The sequence below is a fragment of the Ambystoma mexicanum genome, chromosome 13 (assembly GCF_040938575.1).
Source record: "Ambystoma mexicanum isolate Mex_15411 chromosome 13, UKY_AmexF1_1, whole genome shotgun sequence".
Lineage (NCBI taxonomy): Eukaryota > Metazoa > Chordata > Amphibia > Caudata > Ambystomatidae > Ambystoma > Ambystoma mexicanum.
In genome coordinates this window covers 97,890,622-97,916,201 of record NC_090938.1, presented here as the reverse complement: position 1 = coordinate 97,916,201, position 25,580 = coordinate 97,890,622, and the positions used below count along the sequence as shown (strand labels likewise).

The following is a 25,580-nucleotide window of genomic DNA, read 5'->3' as shown; positions in this document are numbered from 1 at the left end:
AAAAGCTGAGAATCTTAGCTTTAAAATAAATTTCGTTCCTAGGAGGCGCGGTTCCAAAGATACAGACGATTTTGTAAAGGTAGTTTTTCAGAAATGAAATTACAGTTTCAGAATGACAGATGCGCTTTGAAAGGTTTGAATCAACAGGAGGAACACACAATTTCTTATGATGCAGTTCTAAACAGGTTCAAATGTTTTGAATCAGATTATTTTAAGCTAAGAGATGGGTTCTGCACAGTTCTAGCTGGGTACTCGCACTATAAATTTGAAAGGAATGGCCTTGTCACGGATCTGGTCAACAATTTTAGCTGCGGTTCTCTCTGCTCGACGGGTCAATCGGGCACCGGTTCTGTTCACAGCGGTCTGGTCTGGGTCTCTGGTTCTGCTAGTCTGGATCAAGTGGATTCTGGATACTGCACTGCTTTCTGGGTACTGGTTCTGTTCTGGATTCACAAGACTCTTAGCAAGCAGCAAACCGCACAGCCCGGCGGTTGAATAGTTGCAAAAGATTTCGAGGCCTGCTGAAGAGTTCAGCTCTTTGGAGTTTTTGTTCTGGAGTTAGTCTGGATCTCTGGAGTTCCGGATTCTGGAGTTCTCCGTCAGCGCGCTGCGCAGGAATTTAGTTGAATTTTGGAAAATGAATGTCCCTGTCCGGCTTCCAGTGGCTCTTTTTATGTCTTTTGAAAATGGGTGTGGATGCTAACTTTCTATGCCCAACCCACTCATGATTTGATAGGTCAAGGATTTCTCTTTGACCTGATTGAGAAGGGAGCAGTGAGTCATCCTATGTCATCAGGTGTCATGTTTATGGCTCTAAAGAAAGAACACTCCCCTTTGCTTTTACCTTAGAAAATCATTTTCATAACTAAACATATTTCCCAAATACACAAGTGGTTGACATTACATGTACATATCATATATTACTTCGGGTAGGTCTCTGTTCCAACTCTGTTTCTAACAGCCAGGGTTCAAAAATGGCAACTTATTGTTTTTAGTTGGTTTACCAATATTGGATTTTTACCAAAAATTACACACATGTACACCGCCTTTCTACACATATTCCAGTACATTTTCATTTTTCTAGCGTGAACCCCGTGTCTGCAATCTCCATAATTCATGGGGTTTTGCCTCAGAACATGGTACAGAGTCCTAACACCTCTTAAAATGTGCACAGAAAAATCACAAGAATAATTATATTAATTATATAATTTTGACAAGTCCGTACTATGAATTATCCATCTTTTTAAAATTATGCTCTGGCCCAGAGGGGTGTGGTTTCCCAAAGCACATGGTGGAATTTCTGGTTTGTCCACTTCCTCCAACTCAAGTTGCTCACAGAGGCACTGCCCCTCCCAGTTTCTCTCAAGAGGAAGCCATTTACGACCCCCCCCCTAATTTAACATTTGCCTGAGCCAAGGAAGGCTCATTGTTCTGTTTCCCTCCAGTCCTAGGTGCTCCTCCCCTGATTCAATCAGGGAGGTGTCATTTCCTTTTGGTGGGGGCAGCAGAATGCAGCCAGGCCTGGGAAGAGTGGCTGAGCAGGTTTCAACTCCTGTCGGGGGTAGTTGCCGGGCAGAATCCACTCTCTTCAAGCCAGGCTTCAGCCAAATGTCACTTTTGTTCCCAGTTTTTCTTCATCCAAATCAAACTTACAATTTTTACACATACAGCTAGAATGCTGATTCTAAGTTCAAAACTATGACATTTAACAGTTGCAAACTAGGTGCCACTCAACAGTAGGTCACTCATTTATTTTAAACATTTAGATTTTAGTGGCTTTCAGTCCAATTTAACTTAAGCTGCTAACATCCACAGCTCAGCCAGTTTCATTGTGAACATTATTTTAGGCTCTTTCTTTTCCCAGTTTTTGTATTCTCACAAGACTTCATTCTGCCAAATGTCTGCTGGTGTTCAGTGAGATTTTTGAATATCTTGCAATGTTTAAAATAGGCATTTTTAGCTTGCATTTCAGAGAAACAAAGGTGATTTCAAAGCGCTTTCTGAGCTAACAGGCACTGCTGTTTTTTCCTTTGGCACCACGTTTCACTCATGGCGCTTCCGGCCCACCACGCTCGCACTGGTGGGTGGCAGGTTAGGCGACCATTTTGGTGTGCACAAAAACTGCACGGTTTTCCTGGATTCTGGCGCAATGTGGCCTTTTTTGCCCATCTTGGATTTTCTGAGCCCACAGCCCCAAATGTTGCAGCATAATAACTCGAACACGGGTCAAAACCCCTGACATAAGAACAAATGTATATTTGAATATAACTTTCAGTGTGTAAGAGTTTCTTTGGACTATTGTATTGACTGGGTTCTGTGAGAAACCTTAAGGTGTCCCACCCGCTAGTCCCCAGGGATCTGTCATCCAGGAGCCCAGGACAAAGCCATCACTTTTGGATACAGTTCCTGGGGGTGACCAGTGCAGGAGGATCACTTGGATGAGGGGTCCTCAGGGAGTGGAAGTTGGTCGTTGGAGGGTGAGATGCGGTATCCTCTACCCAATAACACCTTTTCCCATCCTACCAGATAGGATACCTAGGAATTCCGCCCTCCCTCCCCTTTCCGACAAACACTTTCTCACGGACAGTTCACCGTGAGCGACAACGGACTAACACCAGAGCCATATACCTGGCCTGTCCCAACACCATGGACAGGCAAGGTCAGGTAATTAATGGATGATTACACACACCTGACTTCCATCCCACTTTCCCCCACGGATAAAAGGCAACGCACAAAAGCACATGAGGAACAGCAGTTCCAAGATGGCAGTTTCATACAGGGAGAAAGACGGCGAGACCAGAGAGTGTCGCAACAAGGGAAGTACCCGTGACCTCTAAAGACTGTTATTTTCGGGAGCCTTGGAAAGTAAGAAACCAAAGACCAGGAACTAAGGCTGATCACACCTGCACAGTGTGTCGGAGGTACCCGGGGCTCTCCTGCGTCAATAACGAAGGCAGGGATGAGCGATTGCCGCTGTGGTACTGTCCTTGGCTCCTACAACAAAGCAGCGTCAGAAAAGACAGCACAGCCGTGAGTCAAAGAGACTGATCTTAAACCAACTTGTGTTTTGATCCAAGGTTGCAAGCGGCAACATTGTACAAAGAAAACAGTGTGTGAGGCATTTGCAAAGAGCGACGCAGATATAATTGGAACCAAAGGAGGTCTTGCGCCACGTGGACGCTCATTCAAAAGTCTGTCCGGTATCCATTAATGCTGAGTGTGAGAAAAAAGTAATAACGAAATCGAAGTTGTCATGCAACGGGTCAAGCTAAACCTAGTGCACATTCACATTCAAATGTCTTCAATAGTTTAGGTTGGGGAAAATCACAATTGGTCCAAGCCCGGCTGAGCAAGATTTATTGACCGAAAGAAAGGGATCTGACCCCGGCAGATGGGGATCCGGAGAGAACCGTGAGTCACCAGATAAAGAATTCTCTGAACATTGGTTTAAAAGGGATCCGAGCCCGGCTGAGGGGGATCCAGGGTGAACATCCAACTTTGAATATATTTGAAAGGAAAAGAACATTTACGTATTGTATTTGCACAGCAGGCCCTTTTGAGTCTAGAGACTTACAAGTAGTAAAGAGGCTTCGACCCAGAAGGTCCTGAACAGTGAAGACTGAACTGTATCCTCGTGCCGCAGAAACCAGAGTGTGCGGTTTGCTCGAGTGAACCGCCTTGCCCCTTGCTGAAAACATGGGAAAGGGAGGCCAACGGCCCAATTATCTTGACTTTTCATTTTGTGAACACTTCTTTCATTTCACTATTTGTAAATTAGTAATAAGGATTGGCAATAGTTTTTTTTTTTTTTTTTTAGTATATGCCTTTTTATGCTGACAAGACTCCAATAGGAATTCCTTCTTTATTATTTAATAGTTGTAGCTTGCTCCCATCTTTAGATTTAGGTTTAGGTAGGCGTTTGACACCCCTGCAAAAGTTCAATAAACACCCTTGAACTGTGGTCACTTGTGTCTGTTTTACTGTTGATACCATGCCTTCCTTACCGTTCATTGTGCTTAACCTACAGCTCACATCCTCCTCATAAAATAAGCCTGGCTGCTCTGCCATTCTAACACTCCTTTGGGTAGTACAGACTTATACTAAGAGTTGGGGACCTGTATACCCATGGATAGTTGAGTCTTACCTGCAAGTGGGCTTTAGGGAAACTCCCCTAACAAATGTAACACCAAATGTGTTTTAATGTCAAAAGTATATAGTTAAAGTGTGCAGTGGGAGACACGGACAGTTGGTCATTGCACTGCTTCGTGTAAATAATCCCTCTAGTCACCCATACAGGAAGGCCTGTGTACCTGGTAAACAATCCATATTACCCTATATAGTACTTTCTATTTCAATCCATATTTGCCCAATGTGATAAATATCCATCCCATCTGATTCCAAATCATAATCATGTGTTAATTAAAAAATGGGAGGCATGTTTCAATTGTTCCCACCATACTTCCAATAATCCCTGTAGTGTACCGCACATTCATTTGTTATTGACTCTTCGTGTGCATTTTCACCCCCTGCAGCGGCGTGGCCCACAGCGCTCCGTGGATGTGGTGGTGTCGTCAATCTTTTTACTGACACTCTCCATTGCTTTCATCTGCTGTGCCCAGGTGAGACATCTACATGTTATCTAGGTTCTGTGGGTGCACAAGTTGTTTTTGGTGATTGAAAATGTATTGTGCCTGGCCACCACTCACTCCAATATATTTGTGCATTTTTACACCAGTATGTTTCAAAAGGATGGCTAACTTTTAAAAAATAAGTCTCCTGTGCTTTTTGGTAATACAATTCTCTTTTTCTGGTGCTGTGTGAACGTGTCTGTGAAGGTAAGCAGCTTCTAACTGTAGATGTAAACCATGACTCATTAAGATCCTCCTGGTTCTCCTTGTGGGATGCCTAATTTAAGGTTTCATTTTCGATATGCCCATAAATGGCACGGAAGGGACCGCTTCCGATTACACCACTGTGTAAGAGTTTTCTCTGTGCTGTTTGGATTTGTTTTATCAGTGAGTTGTAATTATTACACAAGAATCTGAGTGGGCCTAGGTTTATGTTTTATATGTACACCTATTGCTCACTAGGTTTATGCGCTTATCTGACTGTGTATTGATAGACAAGAAATATTGCAGTAAAACTTATAATAAATGAATTATTAGTTGCGCTTGGTCTACCGACACGTCTTTCGACCTCTTGTCATTCACAAGGCTTGCAAATGCACTAGTTATTGACGTTGGATCCTTTTCCAGATCCCGAAGTAGGGAGAATATAAGTGGTGCCCCCTGCCCCGTAGGTTGTTTAGATATCCACTTCTGAGCAAGTTGATTCCACTTTCTTGATTTGGTGTTGGGTTCAATAGCGTGTCGCAGAGGGTGATCCTGACGGGAGACCCGTTTAAAGGAGGTTTTGTAGAGGATTTATCCCAAACAATAACGCTGTTGAACTTAAAGAATTAATTTACACCAAATCAAGAAATTGGAATCTACTTGCTCATAAGTGACCAGAGGTCGATACATGTGTCGTCTGACCAAGCGCAACCAATACATCTTTTATTATAAGATTTACTGCAATATTTCTTGTCTATCAATACACAGTCAGATAAGTGCATAAACCAGGTGAGCAATTCATGTTTTCAAAGTGTGGCGATAATGGGGTGAGTCTCTGCTCCTAAAGGTTTTGCAGCGATCCAACTGTAGTAATTAAGTAAGGTATCACATATTATAGACCCCAGCGTACCAACTATACAGTTAACCCTCAACCTGTCTACATTTATCAATATTTACACCATTCACACACCAAATCGTAAATGCCTCCTGCCGTGTCCGTGCATGGAAGGCAGCACTGAAATGGATTTCTATGGAATCCGCCCGCTTTTTGATGGTCATAAACCCTGCAGATTGCACCCAACTCTCTGCCTGTGTCTAAATCGGATGAGTGGGAATGCAGTCAGACTTTTTTGGGATGGAGCAGATGGTGTGGGCGACATAAGAGTTGCGATCCGAACCCTCAGCAAATCCATCAAAATCAGACCCTGGATAAAACAAATGCATTAATTCTTTTACACAAGATTTTTACACATTGCGCGCAACTGCAGCACCACCAAAATAACCCCACCCCCGCCCCATATATGTGCTAATGTTTCTAAAAACATGTAATTTCAAGATGCTACTTGTTTTTAAATTTGTTTCTTTTGTGTTGAGATCCCCTGAGTGACTGGGATAATTTTTATAGCGCACACGGCCACAGTAATAGCTCTAGTTTAGCAATAGCCATGCTGGAAATCTCCTAGACGATCCCGATTTTATAATAAGTTGGTCATTTAAAAATAGTAGACATTTAAAACATCTTTAAAATTCCCACCATACTCATGAAAGCCTATGTCTGAATCAGAAATCCGAATGCAAACCCTCAGGGGAGAAAGAACGTAGGCCTTGATTTAGAGCCCCCCCCAAAGCAGATCCTATAGCCCTTACTCAGAATTGTGAATCCGGTATGTAATATGATAGAAAGTATAATGTGTTATCAATCTCACAGGATAGAGGGCTGGATTATTCAGCAACCAAATACTGAATGCATTGGCTTCAAATCCTGTACCAGGTCACCACATTCGTCTATGGGTCTAGAAAGCACGCTGGCAGCATTGACCTATGCTCTTACCCCAAATAAGCACAGGGTGGACTTCAAGCACATAGGTGGACTTCAGACTAGAATGCCACTTCAAATAAATTTAGGGTAGGATTCACTTCTCTTGCAGGCCTTTTAGCTTTATGGAAGCTTTTCGAATAGTCTAAATCTTTTCTAGGAGATTTGAGGTGCCTGCCTGCATAGTAATACAACGCATGAATAACTACAATTGCTGGTGACTGTACACTTGAAACACTATTTGGCACTCGTTGCGATAGAAAATGCATGTACATCTTTACCTTCCTCTCCTTGGACCTTCCATCCATTTATTCACCATCCTATAGTTACCTGTCTTTTACCCATCCATCAGTTACTAGATGTGTATTGCTGCTTCTTTTTTTGTGCCAAATAACTTGGCAGCAATGAGAGATGCTAATGCTTACTATGACATTCTGTTGGAAAGTACACATACAATGAATTCTAGTTACGGTGCGTATATTGCTTTGTTATGATTGTAGTCTGTTTGTTAAGGATGCCGGGTACACTATATAATAGTCTCTACAAGGTTCTTGTTTCCTCCCTTGGGTAGGGCCTAGGGTATTATTGCAGCTTGTCTTCTCCCTTGGTTAGTGCCCAGGCTACTGTTGCAGCTTGTCATCTCCTTTGGGTACAGCCCAGGCTACTGTTGCAGCTGGTCCTCTCCCTTGGTTAGTACCCAGGCTATTGCAGCACGTCCTTTGCCTTTGGTATGATCCAGGCTACTATTGCAGCTTGTCTTCTCCCTTGGTTAGTGCCCAGGATACTATTGCAGCTTGTCTTCTCCCTTGGTTAGTGCCCAGGCTACTATTGCAGCTGGGTCTTCTCCCTTGGGTAGGGCCCAGGCTACTATTGCAGCTAGTCTTCGCCCTTGTTTAGTGCCCAGGCTACTGTAGCAGTTTGTCCTTTCCCTTGGGCAGGACCAAGCATACTGTTTGCAGCTTGTCTCCAAACCCCCCCCCCCCCGGCTGGAGCCCAGTTCACTCCTCTCTGTTTATCAGTAGCGGGTGCACATTCTCCCTTTTCCCTTGTCTGGGCCTCCACCTTTTCTTTCTTCGTTTTAAGATTATAGGATACAAATATGAGATACAGCATAACAAAAAGGCAAAATTATGTTCTTCCTAATCAATGCTACTGGCCATCAGAGATGTGTTGGTGATTATTGACTATAACCAGTCTGTAGAAATTATACATACAAGAAATTCTAATGAAAAGGGATTTGTTTGCTTTATCTGGATGTCCATTTGTTTGGGGATTAAAAATACCCCACTTACTATAAAATAGCCTCTAGAAAGTTTTTGCCCTCTCTTCTCTGTCAGTGCCCAAAACACACCTACAGCTTTTCCCTGCCTGCAACCTCTTTGCCAGCTCGCCACTGGCTGGCGCGTTGGCTCGTCGGTCTGATTTCTCTCTGGCCATTACTTCAGCCTTTTCTCTCTCTACCTTCTGTTTTGCTAGAGCCTCTGCCTTCACCGTTGCTAAGTTTTCATTGGCTGCAGCCTCTGGCTGATTACGCGCCACAGCATCTGTGTTTCTTCTCTGGGAAAGGCAATGAGCTAGCTCACTCATTTTCTTCTCTTCCTCTTTGTTGCTGCTCTCCTCCTGCCCCTTTGTACACTCTCTGGATATCTTTTTCCCGCCACCATCCTCCAATATTTAAATTTGTTATTTCACTCCACCTTCCTCCTGAGTTTTCCCTTTTACTTCACTTTTTTCAACTCTCCAGATTTTACAGGCTGTTGTCCTCACTCCTCTGATGCTCTTCTCCTTCACTCCACATTAATTTCTTCCTCGTCCAGCAGCTCTCTAATATTACAACATGCCAACTCTGCACACCAAATGCCCCCTTCACCACAGTCCTCAGAGCTAGAGTTTACACAGGGCTTCAACTTAATGACTGGAATGGTGCATTGTTCTGTCTAAGAATGCCCACTGGCAGGGATGCGCTGTAGTCTTGAGTTTCTTATATAAAAGTCTTTAAATGGGTTAGCCGCCATTTTTGATTTTTCTTTTTTTTTTTTTTAAATTTATTTTCAATTCAAAACACAAGAATAACATCACCATACAATACAAGAACATATTTACAAAAAAAATATATACAAAGTCACAAAAAAAATCTAAATGTTGCAGAAGCCCATCCCACCCCACCCCTTGTTCACATCTCAGGATCCCATGAAATCAAGATCAAAGCTGCCAAATCCTGCATCTCGCTCAGCCACATTTCTTTATTCAAGGCAGCAGCAGACTTCCAATTTCAAAGGATAATTTTCTTACCCATTGCAGCCCCTCTCAACAACCACTCCTTTTGGCTTTGAGAGAGATCATCCAAATTGAAATTGTTCCCCAAAATTATTGTCTCAAAATTAAAATCAATCATCATATCTAGGACACCCTCACATATTTCACCAATTTCGCACCAAAACCCTCGAACCTTCACACAATCCCACAACATATGTTCCATAGTACCATTCTCCTGAACACACGACCAACATTCTGGACCGTCACTCAACCCTCTCCTCCACATTTTTTCTGGGGTCCAATAGACCCTATTTAGGATCTTTATTTGTCTAGTCCGCTTAATCAAACCCAATGAGCATAGTCTGACATTCTCACACATTTTGGTCCAGCTTTCCACTGTAATGTCTGTTCCAATTCTCCTCCCCCACTCAGCTCGTAGCAAATCATTGCCCTTATATTCAAAGAGAACCTGTCTATACACCCGGCTTGCCAAGCCACCTTCACCCACCAGTGATTTCCTAGTCAGAAATTCCAGATTCAGTCTACTTTGAAAGTCAACCACACCGACCGCCAACTTCAGTTTCCTATAATCTGATAATCTGAAACCATCAATGCAAAATTACCTTTGTAGATCTCTAGCACTTTTCCAATCACCCCCAGAGAAAAGTGTCACCAATCCAGTTGATACCGCCCAAAAACCAATCAGGCCAGAATATTGTTTTGCCATTCAATTTAATAGATGGGTTTAACCACAGCGACGCATTAGGATCTCTGCACACAGCCGTACCTAACAAGGTATTCAAATTCTTCCAAGAATCTCTCAATGACGTTGTCAATACATCCTTCACCCCTTTCGATACTGTGGTCAACAATGCCCTAGGCAACAATGGACCATTAGCACTAGCCTCAGCCACCTCCCATACACCAGGATTTGTTCCCAAGAAATCAACCATGAACGCACAGCTGAAGGCCAAATGATAGGCCCTGAAATTCGGTACACCCAATCCACCTTTCTCCAAGGGTAATTGAAGCTTCCACAAGCTCAATCTCGCCAGCTTTCCGTCCCACAAGAACCTTTGTATTAGCCGGTCCAATTCTTTCCAATAAGATGTCTCAATTTTCACTGGGACCATACCTAAAACATAATTGATTTTAGGGTCCGACATCATTTTTAACGCATTGACCTTCCCCCAGAGGGAGAGTTTTAGTAATCCCCATCGTTCCAAATCAGTGTTAAGAGCCCCAACAATCACATTCATGTTCACCCTTGCCAAGTCACAAATCCACGGAGTGATCCAAATCCCCAAATACAACATCTTATCTGGGCACCACCTAAACCCTATCTCAGTGACATATCTTTTGCTACACCCGGGGACCAGCGACATCACTTCCGATTTGTCCCAGTTCACTTTATATCCGGAAATCCCCTGGAATGTAGTTAAGACCTCCATTAAAGCTGGTAATGACCGATTCAAGTCCCGCAGGACCAGAAGTATATCATTTGCAAACAACCAAATCTTCTGTTGCAAACCCCAACACGAGACACCCACTATGTCCAAATTATTGCGTATAATAGCTGCCAGAGGTTCAATTGCCAGCACAAACAACAAAGGCGAGAGGGGACAACCTTGTCACGTACCTCTCTCCAGTCTAAAAGGCATAAGAGCGAATCCCATTGGTGTTAACATCAGCTGTTGGTTCCGAATATAAGAGCTTAATCCATGTTCTAAAATTCACTCCAAATCCAAATTTCTCGAGGACCAAGAACAAGAAATCCCATTCCACCCGGTCAAAAGCCTTTTCCGCGTCCAATGAAAAAACTGCTGCATCCTCAGACTCGTCATTAGTCTTATCAATAGTTTGGTATAAATGTCTGATGTTACTGGATGTTTTTCTCCCTTTCACAAAACCCGCCTGATTTACATCAATCAACCTCGGTATAAGATCCTCTAATCGAACAGCCAAGATCTTGGCCAAAATTTTGTTGTCCGTGTTAATGAGACTAATCTGTCGATAACTCCCAGGGAGCATCTCATCCTTTCCCTTTTTCGGAAAGACAGATATCATGGCATGTCTAGTCGAAGCCGGTAGTAGCCCATTAGCCATTGAGGACACATACATGTCCTTAAGTAGGTTCAAGGCCGAATCTGGCAGTATCTTATAGAATTCTACCGGAAAGCCGTCCGGCCCAGGCGATTTCCCAACATTTAATTTGCCAATAGCTTTCTTAATCTCATCCAAACTTAGATCCCTCTCTAGTAATAAAAAAATGAATCATGTCATTTTTTATTTTTCTGTGTGGAATTACAGAAGCTGTAATGGTGCAGCTCCCTTGGATTGTGTTGGGAAGGGGGCAGCCCTGTCCCACCCCCCCTGATCACTTTAGAGTGAGGCGAGATGTATTAGAAGCACTATGATGTGCCAGGGGTTTAGGGTGGCCAGTGAAAGGACCACCTCCTAATACAAAGGACCCCACTTCAATATAATCAAATATAATAAACCCACATAGTGTAGCGAAGGGCGCAAGCAACATTATCTTTCATAGACATTAGTAATCATATGTAGAAGGTAAGGCCTGTGCAGCGAATGCGACATTGCATGCACTAGACCAAATTGCGAGATGAGGGAAATCTCCAGCCATGCCTGAGCTCCCATGAGGACAGCCCACACCCCCAACCGCCATAATGCCTATTCATTGTTAAGTGTTGCAAAGATGTGTTTTTTACTCGAGAGGAATGTGTGCTACAAGGCCATGATCAGACCGGCACCTTGTGTAAATGTTCTCTTACACTGGCCAAAGCCTGACCTGACCCATCCCAGGCGACCACGTGTTATAGCCAATATAACTGACTAAACCTTAAGATCCCTCAATTCCATGACAACAGGTGCCCTTTGAATACCAAACCCAGAGTAACAAGTCCTGAAATGTTCAAAGAGGACAGACTGGGCACATTGTTGAGCGACAATCATGTGATTTGTATTGAGAGGTGCTGGGAGGGATACATTATAGTTCAAAACGAGGGCGGAGACCTTGGAGCCAGATGGCGCAGAATGGAGTGAGTGAAATGTGTGTGAAGGTTAGAGTGCCCCAGGACCTCCTTTTTGCCCGTCTTAAGGCCTACCAGGTAGGGATGTCACGGTATTAGTTTTATGACGGTACGATGACCTTCTTGCCAAATGACGGTATATCATGGTTATCGCGGTATAGCAGGTGGAGTTAACTAATCTTAACAAATATTTTGTAAAAGGTCATAAATTGTCAGATTCATCATCACAAATAAAACCAGGCACCCAGGGCCAGAATTGGGCTTTTCAACATACTTTCCACTGAAATGCCACCCCTTGCTTCCACCAAACATAAACACACGTGTGGAGAGGAGGAGGAGGAGGGGGGGCCCTGCTGCGACTGGCAAAGCAAACTGAATAGCTTTTCTTAAGTGGTCATTTAGGCTTTTAGCTCCCCCACTGGGCTACTGGTGAAGATGACCATGTTGCCATCTTGATAACCTGCATGCCACAGATCAATGGAGGCTGATGGTACTATACACTTGTTTGCATGTTCTCTTTCTCTCTCTCTGCCTCTCTGCCTCTCTGCCTCTCTCTCTCTCTCTGCCTCTCTCTCTGCCTCTCTCTCTCTCTCTCTCTCTGACTCTCTCTCTCTGCCTCTCTCTCTCTCTGCCTCTCTCTCTCTCTGCCTCTCTCTCTGCCTCTCTCTCTGCCTCTCTCTCTCTCTCTCTGCCTCTCTCTCTCTCTCTCTCTCTGCCTCTCTCTCTCTCTCTCTCTGCCTCTCTCTCTCTCTCTCTCTGCCTCTCTCTCTCTGCCTTTAGTTTACTTGTGGGCCAAAAGGTGTTCAGTAATCACGGACATGTTACCCTTTGGTATGGCAGCAGGGAATGCCCACAGAGATGAGTGAATTTTGCGGTGTGCCTTATTATATGTAAATTCAATTATAGAATCATGGAAATCCCCCATTGTCATATGTTTAGAAAACATCCATTATAAATATATAAACCCCAAAGCCGCCAACCCAAAGTAAACCCTTTTCCTTCTTGGAACTGTATTTATTCTTCCTATTGCTAACATATTGATTGTGTGTCAGGCACGTGTGGTTTATGGAATGGCATTAAAAACTGCGTCAACTGAAACTACTTGGCAGACGGCACATCCAACAGTGCAAGACCAAGATTGCGCAGCACCTGCTTACTGCAGCCTTTCCAAATCAGATTGAAAAGCACACTTAACGGTATTAACGGTATACCGGTATAAACAATGTGACGGTTATTATTGTTCAGTTAAGTGGTTCACGGTATCTTTAACGGTATACCGTTATACCGTTACATCCATACTACCAGATGCACAGTAGAGTGATAAAGTAGCATTATGTTCGGAGGGAAATGGCCCAAAATGTCGTCCTCACAATTGCGACGGCCGAAATGCCCAACTTTTTGTTTTTATTTAAACACACCCTTTACACCACATATATATTTGGGGGGGTATGGGATATTATATTAATTTGAGGGGTTTGCGGGGGTCACCCCTCGCATATGTATGTGGTGTAAAGGGGGTTTAATGGGGAAAAAAGTAGTCCTTTTCGGCCGTCGCAATTGTGTGGTCGCAGTGATCACATAGATCCTCTTCGGAGTATAGTTAATTTGTTCTTTGACCTTTGACGTGAGAAGATGATCACCACAGCACCCTTGTGATGGAAGACGGACGGACAACGGACTTGGCTGGAACCAATGACCTGGCATCTCTTATGGAGCAGGTAGATCATGTATAGGCGCACACCAACCAACCGCATGGGTTTTTACTGTATGCATTGCGTCATCTATGACAATGTTTTCCTTTTAACATATTCTGCTTGTAATACTTTTTGGAACAACGTTCTTGGCAGCAGAGTTCTTTGCTGTTGCTCTCATCTGCGTGTGAGATTAAAACTTGTTATCCTTACAAGATCGACTTGGGCCTTTCTTCCCTAGCGGGTTGTATTCTCTCTGTTTTGAGCATTCAGGGATTTGCCTTCACTTCCCCCACCTCTGGCAGGACTTTCCCATCTTAGTCTGCTCTTGCTCTCCTCTGTACTCCGCAGCAGTGGTGCAACACCATTGGCCGATTTGGCTCTACCCTCCCGCCACCCCCAATTTTGGGCTGCTTTGACTCTATCTGGCTGACCTACAGAGCCGTGGCCGGACAGAACAGACAACAGCGCTTGGGCTTTGCTGTTAATAAAGGCCCGGAAATTCAAGCATTTCATTTTTAGCACCAGCATTCATATGCATACTTTTTTTTAGCCAATTGGTGATGTGGGATTAGTACTTGCATGCCAGGGGAATAATTGGAATTGGGGGTCGGGGGAGTAGGAGAAAGCTCATTCTTACAGCAGTCCTAAACTGTGTGTGGCTTCAGATGTGAAGGAGATAATTATCTGCTTGTAACATTGATGCTGCACTAGACTGGTCTCATTAGAATACGTAAAGAAGTAGGATTCCCCTTCACCAGTAAGTTTCCCCTCCCTCACAGCCTCTGAAGTTGGTGTCTCTCAACGTTTGAAGGGATTCCCCCTCAAATTTTAGCCTAGGTGCTCCCCTGGAGTGAGTTCATGTGTGCACTTTTTGTTAAGCGGAGAGGTAAGCCTTTGCTGAAACTTGCAAAGTTACATTTTTCTGCACGAACACAGTAAAACTTCATTTGCACAAATGCAGCTAAACTTTAAAGCTGCTAGTTTCACGAAAGGCTTCCCTTACCTCTCTGCCTAACAAAAATCAAATGCACACATCAGCCAGCCCCCTCCCCACAGATGTGAGCCTACATATAAAGTGGGTGTTCTTTCACATCCGAAGGGAAGGGGGCTGATGTGCGCACTCGCTTTTTGTTAAGCAGAGGGGTGAGGGAAGCATTGTTGCATGTTAGCTCATTATGTGTGTGTGCGCGCGCAAGGAGTGCATGATGAATGGGGGACTGGGTGCGCGTGTGAATGAGCGAATGTACGATAAATGGGGGAGCGAGTAAACAAGGGGGCATAGCCTTGAAGTTTGCCCTGCCCAGTTTCTGATTTGGCCCTCCCATCACAAGTTAGCGCACCCTCCCCTGCAAAATGTAGGTTATGATATGATGGGGCATTTATAACGCGCCTATACACAAGTCACAAGTGTTTCAAGGCGCAACGAGGCCAGGGAGGGGAAACAGAGGGAAGACAGACAATGATCCTACTAGGGCAGATGACATTGAGATCACGCAAGTGCAGGTGGGGCGAGGGGAAAGTGTGGGGAGGGAAGGTGGCAGTGCAGTACATAGGATAACAGTAAAATAAATAAAAACAATAAGCAAAAATGCAGCCAGCTAAGGGCAAGGGCAAGGGTAAGAGCAGAAATCAGGGGTCAAGTGCTAGTAGGGGCTGTAGGGATACAGAAACAGTCCCTGAGTCCGAGTGCAAGGGGTGCCAGGAGGAAGTGCACGTGTGCGACTGGCGGAGGGGGGGGGGAAGATGGCCTGGGACCGAGATCAGAGGGTAACCAGGCAATCAGCGCAGTATCAGATACAGTCAGGAGATTAGCAGGGGAGAGGAAGAGAGAAAGCAGAAGCAAAGAGGAAGGTCTTGAGATGCTTCCAGAACTGGAGATGGTTCTCCTCAAGTTTCAGAGTGGCAGGAAGGCTGTTCCAGAGGGAGGCCCCGGCAGAAGAAAGATCTACCACCAACTCGCGCTTGGAGAAGCGACTGACCCTGAGGGAGTTGGAGGTGAATGAGCGAAGAGCTCGAGGGGGGAAGATATTTAGGAAGAGAGAATTGGAGATACTGTGGTCCCAGGCCCTAGAAGGCCTTGTGAACAAAGCAGAGGGTTTTGAACTTAATCCTTGACGCCAGTACAGAGATTTCAGTGCTGGAGAGATATGATCCCTGGGCTTGAGACCAACGACAAGTCTTGCAGTCCTGTTTTGGATGAGTTGCAGAGGGCGAAAAAAATAATTGCAATGGGGAAGGGGGAACACTGTAAGTAATCTTTTTCCCCAGTAGTTCTATGGAACAGTGATTTTTCTTTGTTTGTTTGTATGTTTACCAATCAAATTATATGCGACCTCCCTTCCTGGCTACCATGTCCTGATGCCCTGGTGGTCACTTCTCACATGATCCAAACTGATCCATGTTCAGAAAACGATTAGTTTTAAAGCCCTTTTCTGAAATCTTGGACATTTTACCATTTCACAACAGCGTGATTAATGCCTTGAAAAAAAGTGAAGTCTCCCTCCCCCAAAGCAGGTGTCTGGTCACCCTACTGGAGATGCCTTTTCTCTTGATGATTACTGCATGCGCAGAAAATAATTGCTACGAGTGGGAGAGGGGGTAGCTGAAAGTAAATGAGGCATGAAGCCAGTCCGTCAGTGCAATTAAGCTGTCAGGTATGTTCTCAGATACATGAGATCACTGACCCCCAGCTCGGTGAAGTAGATGACGGCCCATCACTGTAAATGCAGTTTTTACATTTACCCTTCCATTTTGGGATTGAACATATACAAACAAAAATAAACATTCTTATGTCAAGCACAAGCATTTCTATTTGTGCTCAGTCATGTACGTTTCTGTGCCCTGCCTCGGAAGGCCTCCTTCAATTGCAACTGACTTTACAAAATGATTCCGGTTTCTGGTCCAGAAAACCTGGTCCTAGGCCTCGTTTCACCTGGTGCCAAACTATGCAGTGTGTGCGCAAACTCAGCATAGCTTTGAATTTACAGACTAGTCCCAAGGTTAAAATAAGAGGCACGCCACTGCCATCTAGCGTTGCATTTGAATTTTTTTGTGTATATATTAGATCACTTTGAGCAAAATAAGATTAGTGTTTTGACCATAATGGCAAAGGAAACACTCGGTGGTTGAAATCTTCTGCTCCCAAATTCCTGCCCTTTGAGCCCTCAAAATGATGCCACGTTGCCATTTTTTTCTCACAGATCCGTTACCCTGACCTAAAATAGATTTGAAATAAGAGCCAGTCATAGACCAGGGGTACTCGGAAACATTTTCAAGGGGGGTGGGGGCAAAATGTTTGCTTTGGTATTTGTCAAGGAGCTGCATTGTTCTCCGGTCACAGCCAAAAACATTACACACCCTGTTGTATCTTGGCTTTTCCTGCACCTTGCCCTGCATGCATGGAATGCTGTGTGTGAGAGAATGTTATGGTCTGTGAGTGTCAGTTGAGAAGATGGTTTGACTGTGAGAGGATGCCGGTGGATGTTCTGTCCTGAAGTTCTTAGCTGATGTACCTGGAGCTGGAACGTAAGTAAAGAAGTTTCCTGTTCCTACACTGGTGTCAGTGTTGTGCTTGGCCAGGAACCCCACTTAACATTGGTGACAAGGATGCTGGCTGTGCTGGGTGAGAGCACCATGAAAGAAACAACCACCGCCCCCGAAAAACCATGAGAAGATCCTCTCTCAAGGTAGGAGTGCTGCAGTCGCCCCAGCGAGGCCCCGCCATTAATGTAAGGAGGCAGCGGCAGGTACTCGGGACCTATCTAGTCTGCAAGGGGCAGACAGGAAGATTGTGGGCTAAAGGCCCAACTGACTCTGCAAGGTGAAAGACAGAGACTTTGCGGAGAGGCCCATTAAGAAACTGGCCAGGTGGCAGTATTCAGCGAGCCAGGCCTAGGAGCCAACCATCCCTCCATGGAGCTGTTGGAGCGATTGCTGCGAGGCACAGGCACTCTATGGTGGGAGTAGAGTACTGAATTTCAGCAGTCATTACATTTAAAAAGCGAACTTCGGCAGTATTTGTATTTGAAAAGCGCTTTGCGCCTGAGTGCATTCTTGGTCTTGAGTCTGGGCAATAACTCCGGGCTTATTTGATGATCATGGTCAGGTTGCAATGCCTGGAGAGGCTCTGGTGGGGTTGTCGGAGCTCCGTGCGGTGATGTAGAGCCCTTGTTTGATTGTCTTGCTTTGCTGGCTGCAAGAGTGCAGTGCTGCAGCGGTCGGCTTGGAGCGCTACGAGCGGCAGGCACACCCTGAGGTTCCCAGCTGGTTGGAGGGCGATGCTGTGAGGCTGTCCGAGAGACGTCCTCTGGAAGATCTGCTCTCCATGAAGTTTCCAGGCAAGTGATGACTCTGCGTTCGTGGGCAAGGGGCGTTCACAGTCAGGAGCGCACCCACTTTGCTGGGTACTTTCTTTCAATTTCTGAGTGAAGCAGTGTTGCACAGAAACCACACAGCTTCCATGGTACCCGATATAAAAAGGACGAATGGTCTATCGCAGTACAGGATTAGTGCTTGTGTTGACCTTAGTCCTGAAGTTTTGTTGCGGTTCTGGAGAGGCTGTGTCATGGATCGGCACTGCGCACTTCGTGTTATGCCGAGTGTTGGCACTCATGGAGAGTGTTGTGTGTCGCCCCTTTAACTGGGGGCATTTTATCCCTTTAAAGATATGAGTCATGACTTTGTCATGACTCGTGTTAATAAAAGGTGCCTCTGCAGGCACGTGCGGACACACTGCAGCAGAGACTCAGTAAGCAGCAACTCTTGTGTCTGTGTCGTTCTTGAGTGACTGCCGTGTGACCACTGCCTGTGCTCCAGCCCCGGCCTGTGTGCCCACAGAGCCGAGGCTAAGGTCTGCTGGGAGAATGAGGATGACGCCCAAGGGGCATATCGGCAGAATGGGCAGCTGGCGCCACTGCATGTCTTCGATGTGGTGGGAGCACCTGTCAGTCTGGAACCTCGTTGGATGGCGTGGGTGGAGAACCTTGAGCTATACTTTGAGGCGGTGGAGATTAAAGAAAGGCCAAAGCGGCCAACTCTCCTGTATTCAGCCGGTGCAGCTGTCCAGAGACTGTTCACACGTTGCGGCCAAGAGACCAAATATATGCCACAGCCATTGCCATGCTAAATGAGTACTTCATGCCCATCATCAATCATGACTATGAATGGTTCAGGATGTGGTGCACGAGACAAGAGGAAGAGGAGAGCCTGGATGCGTTTCATGGCCAGCTTTGAAACATCGCACTTTCATGCGCTCTGGACAACTTTGGTGTGGACGAGGTTAGGGCCCAGATAATTTACGGATGTAGCACTACCAAGCTGCACAAGCAGGTCATCGGGGAGCCAGGTCTGAGTCTGGACAGGATCCTAGAACCGGACCGCGCCCAGGAGCTGCCAGAGGTGCGTGCTTCGGTAATGGACATTTCTAGGCTGCAGCTGAAGCTCGAAGAGCCCATGCAACGGGTGAAGTTGGAGGATGTGTGCGCCATGGGCAAATAGCAAGGAAGTAAGCCTGCAAAAAGAGGGGAGTGGCCATGAATGGAGATGGGCGCCATGTGCCCTCAGTGTGGATGGGATCTGCTGCATGCACATGAGTGCCCAGCCAAGGCACATATGTGCGGGAGGTGTGGAAAAGAGAATCATTTCGCACAGGTTGCCCAGCACCGGCCAGCACAGTGAGGCCAGCAGCAGGGAGTGCGTCAAGGGAGCAAGTGAGACAAGCTACGGGGAGGAAGCCGACCAGAGCAGCGGTGGTCCAGGTGGCAGAGGATCAGCAGACGCAGTTTGAATACGTGGAGGACGATGAAGGCGAGGACATATTCCTCCTGTCCTGCAGCAATATAAGGGGCCAGGGGCGGCCTCAGCGACGACTGGATGACTGAAACATGGCTCACCAGGCTGGACAGTTTGTTCCAGGAATATAGGGCTGCACGGCCTGAAGTGGGTGCTCAGACTGGGAAGCACCAAGGTTTGTTGTGCCAAAGATTGCCATGGGTTAGTACTGATAGTACCAGTGCGTGGACTGGAATGCACCAAAGTTGCAGGCTCGGTTGAAGGGCCACTGTTACTGTGTTTGTTTTGGTTTTGTTATAACAAAGGAGTGTTGTGTGTCGCCTCTTTAACTGGGAGCGTGTTATCCCTTTAAGGATACGAGTCATGACTTTGTCATGACTTGTGTTAATAAAAGGGTCCTCTGCAGGCACGTGAGGACATAGTGCAGCAGAAACCCCGTAAGCGGCAACTCTTGTGTCTGTGTCGTTCTTGAGTGACTGTCTGCCGTGTGACAACGGCCTGTGCTCCAGCCCCAGCCTGTGTGCCCACAGAGGCAAAGCTGAGGTCTGCTGGGTGCCCCCCAGCACTGGTATGCAGCCTGGTGATCCATATACTGCATGGTTCCCCCTATGGTCCGCTCTGTTGCGTGCTCGCAGCCTCATACTGTGTCCAGATGATCCTGGTATCTGTGTCCCGCTGCGGTGACTGGGAGTGGGACATTAGAGAGGTGGATTTGGGAGTGGCACACACTGTGCAATAGAGAGAGGCACTGAGGATAACGATATATGCGTGCCTCAAAGGTACTGTTTGGCCATTGTTGTGGGAGAGCAACACACATATCAGAGGTATTGCACTGTCTTGAGGAGTGGTGCAGTGAAGGAGAATTCTGGTGTTTTTGATGTAGTGCTTGTCTCTTCCGTGTATGGTGGAAAGGGTTAACACCACCATGCTTGAAGAGAAGTGATTTTATTTAATGTTGGTTGTGATGCGAGGCCTGTTTTTATGCATGTGTGAGAGGTCTGGAATTGGGAGAGTTGGTGGGAGGCGTGGCCTCTGTTTAGCCAAATCTTAGTGTTTGTTTGTTTATTTTGTTTGTTTATTTATTTCTATAGCGCTCCGGACCCAGGAGTATAGGGGCGCTTAGTACAAGGTTACAAGGCACGGTACAGGGTAATAAGCAGTGAAGCTAGAACAATTTAAATAACAGTTATATACAGGCAGTGAGGGTGAAAGCACGCGGTAGTGACATAAGTGAGGAATAAACAGTCAATACATTCTAGAGCTAGGTCTGACTTCAAGGTTGGCTATTTGTCAGTAGCCACCCAATGACCAGTTTCCTAAATGACTGGAAGGAGTTGGATGCTTTAATGCTCAGTGGCAAGGAGTTCCAGAGTTGGGGGGCGAGGACAGTAAAACTCGAGCCTCCGGCTCTTTTGGAGTTAAATCTAGGCACTGCAAGGCATAAGGTGTTAGAAGATCTCGTGGTTCTAACGGACGGTTTCATGGTGAGTTTGTCGGTCAGGTATGGGGGTGCTAGATTGTTGAGAGCTTTATACGTCAGGCAAAGTGTTTTTAGGTCGATTTTATGTTGGATAGTGAGCCATCTGCATGCCGTTCTGGTGGCTGAGATGTGCTCACGTCTAGGGATATTTAGCGCTGCCCGAAGTGCATTGTTTTGAAGGACTTGGAGCTTGTTAATTGACGCTTGATTGGCACCTAGGTAGAGACTATTGCAATAGTCTAGTTTAGATTGTATAAGGCCTCTGGATAGTATGAGGCAACTATTAGGGGAGAGAAATGGTCTACAGGCTCTAATGAGTTTTCCGGTATATGCCGTGGCAGAGGCAGTAGCATTAATTTGTTTGGTGAAGTTAACGTTGGCATCGAGATAGAAGCCAAGTGTTTTCACATTTTTGGCGACCGGGATGGTGTTGCCATCGATTATGATGTTCGAGTAGTTAGGACTTAATTTTTGTAGGTTATTCGGTGAGCCAACAATGAGCAGTTCGGTCTTCTCGTCATTGAGGCAGAGGCCATGTGTGGCCATCCATGCCTGGATGACAGAGAAGATTTCATTGATCCTAGCTACATCCGTATCGTAGTTGCCCGAGATAGTGAGGAGTATCTGGGTGTCATAGTGTACTATGTCAATGTTTGTTTTTACCATTGTTCTTCACAGGTTTAGCTGTTTTTACAACTTTAGATTTGGGGCGTGGACTTGCTAGAAATTGTAGGGCAATGTGCACGTATGTTGAGGTTTATTCCTTTGAACCTTTGTCTTTACAGGTTGGACTTTAATTTGAGAAGTTAGATAGGAGATGGACTTCCTAGGTTTTACTGTGCACTGAATCTAGCTGTGCCATAACATTTCTACTCGTCCGCTCCACCTACTCGTCCGCTCCACCTACTCGTCCGCTCTACGTACTCGTCCGTTCCACAACACTCACCCTTTCCACAACACTCATCCGCTCTCCGCTCTCCACGCTCATCCGCTCTCCAGGCTCATCCGGCCAAACGTGCATCCGTTCAGTATAGTGATCAGTTCTATGCCCTCCTGCGTTCAGTTCGCTTCTCTGTATTTGCGTACTCGTCAACTCTACACGTACTCATCAACTCTACACGCTCGACCACTCTACACACCCAACCACTCTACATACTCATTGGCTTTAGTATGTTCATCTATTTCATCCGATCTCCATACTCATTTGATCTTTCTAGTCTGTTCTTCCACTCATGCACACTTCCACTTAGTGTATTCATCTGTTCTATACGCTTCATCCATTCTAACTATTTCATCTATGTCATTCGCTATGTTCCCTCCTCATTCATTATGTCCTTTTCATCGGTTCAGATCTCCTTAGTTTCCCAATGATTTATTCCTATTATCCGCTTCTGTTTTGATCTACTTTACTCGTTTAGTTCTGTTTGTCTTTCTAGTTTACATTTGAGTTTATTTAGCTGTCAATTTCTCGCTTCAGGTAGTTTGTTGGGTCGGTGTTATTGTGATGATGCTAGTTTGGAAACCGGTTGGTTTTAGGGGAAGAGCCAGGTTTTCAGTAGTTTTCAGAAGGACGTTAAGTCCTCAGTTAGGCGGATGTGGGGTGGGAGCGAGTTCCACAGGGTAGGGGCCAGGGCTGAGAATGATGATCCGCCTAACCTGACTGAGTTTGTCTTAGGAATTACTAGGAGGCCGGCTGAGCTTGATCTTAGGGTGCGAGTGGGATGATAAGGTATTAGTTTGTCTTGAAGATATTGAGGTCCAGTTTATGCAGTGCTCGATGGGAGAGGCATAAGGTTTTGAAAGCCACCCTACGGGCTACTGGAAGCCAGTGCGGTGTCTTAAGGGCTGGGGATACGTGGTCTCTTAGACCGAGCGCAAGTAGCATTTTGGCCGCTGCGTTTTGTGCTCTATGGAGTTTATTCAGTTGGTAGGCATGGATTCCGAGGTATAGGGGGTTTCCGTAGTCCAGTCTGGATATAACGATTGATTGGACCGCGGAGACTCTGTTGGGAAATGAGGTATGGAAAGATGCGCCTAAGGGTTTTAAGGTGGTAGTGGCAGGACTTTGAGACATTGTTGACTTGGTGCGAGAGTGTTAGGTCGGAGTCCAGGGTGCATCCAAGATTTTTCACTGTGTTGGAGGGTGTCGGTGAGTTGCCCATGGTGGGTGGCCAGGGTAGTGGGTGCGGAAGAAGATCGGAGTTGCCGCAAACCATGATTTCTGTTTTGGAGGGGTTTAACAAGAGGTGGCTTTGGGTCATCCAGAGTTCTATGTTAAGGAGGCAGGATGCCAGGTCAGGTCGGGAGTTGGGTTTCGAGTTCAGGAATTTTAGAACTAGTTGAGTGTCGTCGGCGTAGTTGTAACATAGGATGTTGTGTGAACGAATTATTGGTGGGAGGGTGATCAGGTAGAGATTGAACAGGAGGGCGGATAGACATGCTCCTTGGGGGACTCCCGTGTCGACTGGTCGAGCTTGGGAGGTAAAGCTGGAGAGTGTCGTTATTTGATGCCTGTCTTTGAGGAATGAAGCTATCCATTTAAGAGCGGTTCCACGAATTCCTAGGGAGTGGAGGCGGTCTAGGAGGATTGAGTGATTGATTGTGTCAAAGGCAGCCAATAGGTCGAGAAGGATTAGTGCGGCGCATCCCGCGTAGTCTGCTGTCATTTTAAGGTCGTCCCAGATCGAGGTTAGGGTGGTTTCAGTTCCGTGACGTGTTCTGAAACCTGATTGGGCGGGGTCTAGGAGATTGTTGGCTTCGACAAAGGCATTTAGTTGAGAGTAGACGGTTCGGTCAATGAGTTTGGCAAGGAACCTGGTGTTTGAGATTGGGCGGTAGTTTTTGGGCTCCAGAGGGTCGAGCGAAGGTTTTTTAATTGGAGGTTTGACGTGCACCATTTTGAATGCTTCGGGGAAAGATACCGGAAGAAAGGGAGGCATTTATGATAGATCTTACGTGTTCTCCTGCACAGGTGGAAGCAAACATTTCTTTAAGGGTTGTGGCTGGGCAAGGGTCCAGTGGTGATCCAGATGGTTTGCGGGCAGATAGAAGTTTGAGAAATTGTTCTGGTGATATTGGACTAAAGGATTCGAACGTTGGTTGCATAGAGGTCGCAGCTGATGGGCTGGCCGGTACGGGCGACAACATATGGAATTATTTAAATGCCACATCTGGATGGGTTTGTTGGTTCTAACCAAACAAAACTGGTCCTACTTGTGCCAAATGGAGAATGAAGTGACTAGCATTACCTAAAACCCTGAAACACTCCTCATCAACCTACGCCTTCGTGTTCATACAGGCCTCCATTATTTTAAAGGGCACCGCTCGGCTTCTGCCCCGGGTTCAGACGCTTCACTCTTGCAAAATCACCTTCTATGCGTGCCACCGCGGGACTAATGATCCAGCACCCGCTCACCTGATCCAGCACCGCCACGCACGCCAAACTTCCATCTATAATTATAAGCCTGGAAGTGTTTTAGTGCAGGGGGAGGGGGGGATAGGCATGCATGTAACACAAGTGGATGGACCCAGCGTGTGAGCTGTGTCCTGTTTTTCTTCATATACTTTATACTTTACTTCATACTGTATCCTTCCTGCAAGGTTGGAGAGGTATATGCCTTTTATCCAATGTTGTGTGCTTTAACATGCTTTGAGGCATTTGCATACCTTCTTATCGCTCTGTTGACCCACTTGTGACGTTGCCCCCCTGATTGGCATTGCTTATTATTTATCCTCAGAGGTGGATTCTGGAGTTTGGCTTGCCTTCCACTTGTCTTCAGTTATTTGGGGCATTGACCCTCACTTGTACCATTAGTGGTGTAGCGTGTGAGCCTGTTCCACTGTGCCTAGGCATCCTTTTAGCTCACTGATACACTTGTGATGTGGCCCTTTGTAAGGCGCTGTTATTTTCCATCCTCAGAGGTGGGTTCTTGAGCTTCCACTTGCATCCAACCTTATCTTGTTCTGGGTATTTTGCCCTTCCATGTCCTCGGGGTGAAGGAGGGGGCATCCTGCCATTCCCCAGGCTGCCAAAAGCCCTTTTTTCACTTTTTGCGCATCTTTCGGCATTCCCTTTGCTCATGATCCACTTGTGTTTGAGCCCTTTATGAAGCGTTATTGCTTTGTTTCTCCTTAGAGGTGGGTTCTTAGAGCTTGTGTTTTTATACCTGAATTCCGGTTTCCTTGAATGTGTTTAGCTCCATTTTGACCTTTTGCATTTGGTTGCTATTATTATTTGTCCATCTTACTTGGGAGTTTTAGCCTGTATGTATACTTATTTGATTCTTAGATTTTTCCCTACTCTATTTGTAAAACTTTATATATTAGTGTTTCTCCCTGGCCCCTTATTGAGTAGTTCATCCTGGGTTTTACATGGTGAGAGGGGGGTTTTAGTGAATGCCAGCTGGATCAGGACTCCAGAGCTTGTGGTGCCTGACAAAGGAGAGGCAAGGAATGAGAGGGGCTACCTTGCCCGCCCAGGTTGTAGGCCAAAATTGGCCTGAAGGCAAGGTAGCCCCTCTTTGAACATCAAATGTTTGATGTGAGGTGTCAGGGGCAGGGACTAACTGATGTCACCTGGCCCTGCCACCTCCCTTCCGCAGTGGGCGCCCAGCTGTCTCTATTGGGACATGGATGCCCGCCCCGTCACCGGCATGCTAATGGGGT

At 45.9% G+C, this 25,580-nt stretch overlaps 1 protein-coding gene across 3 annotated transcripts in view; it reads left to right on the top strand.

Annotated features, from left to right (window-relative positions):
- The window catches only part of PHTF1 (putative homeodomain transcription factor 1), a 596,971-nt gene that overhangs the window by 317,202 nt on the left and 254,189 nt on the right, over positions 1-25,580 (top strand). For all 3 annotated transcript variants that reach the window (XM_069633361.1, XM_069633363.1, XM_069633362.1), the window contains one exon: positions 4,533-4,619. In XM_069633361.1, the coding sequence (XP_069489462.1) occupies positions 4,533-4,619 (87 nt within the window). The remainder of the gene's footprint in view (positions 1-4,532; positions 4,620-25,580) is intronic.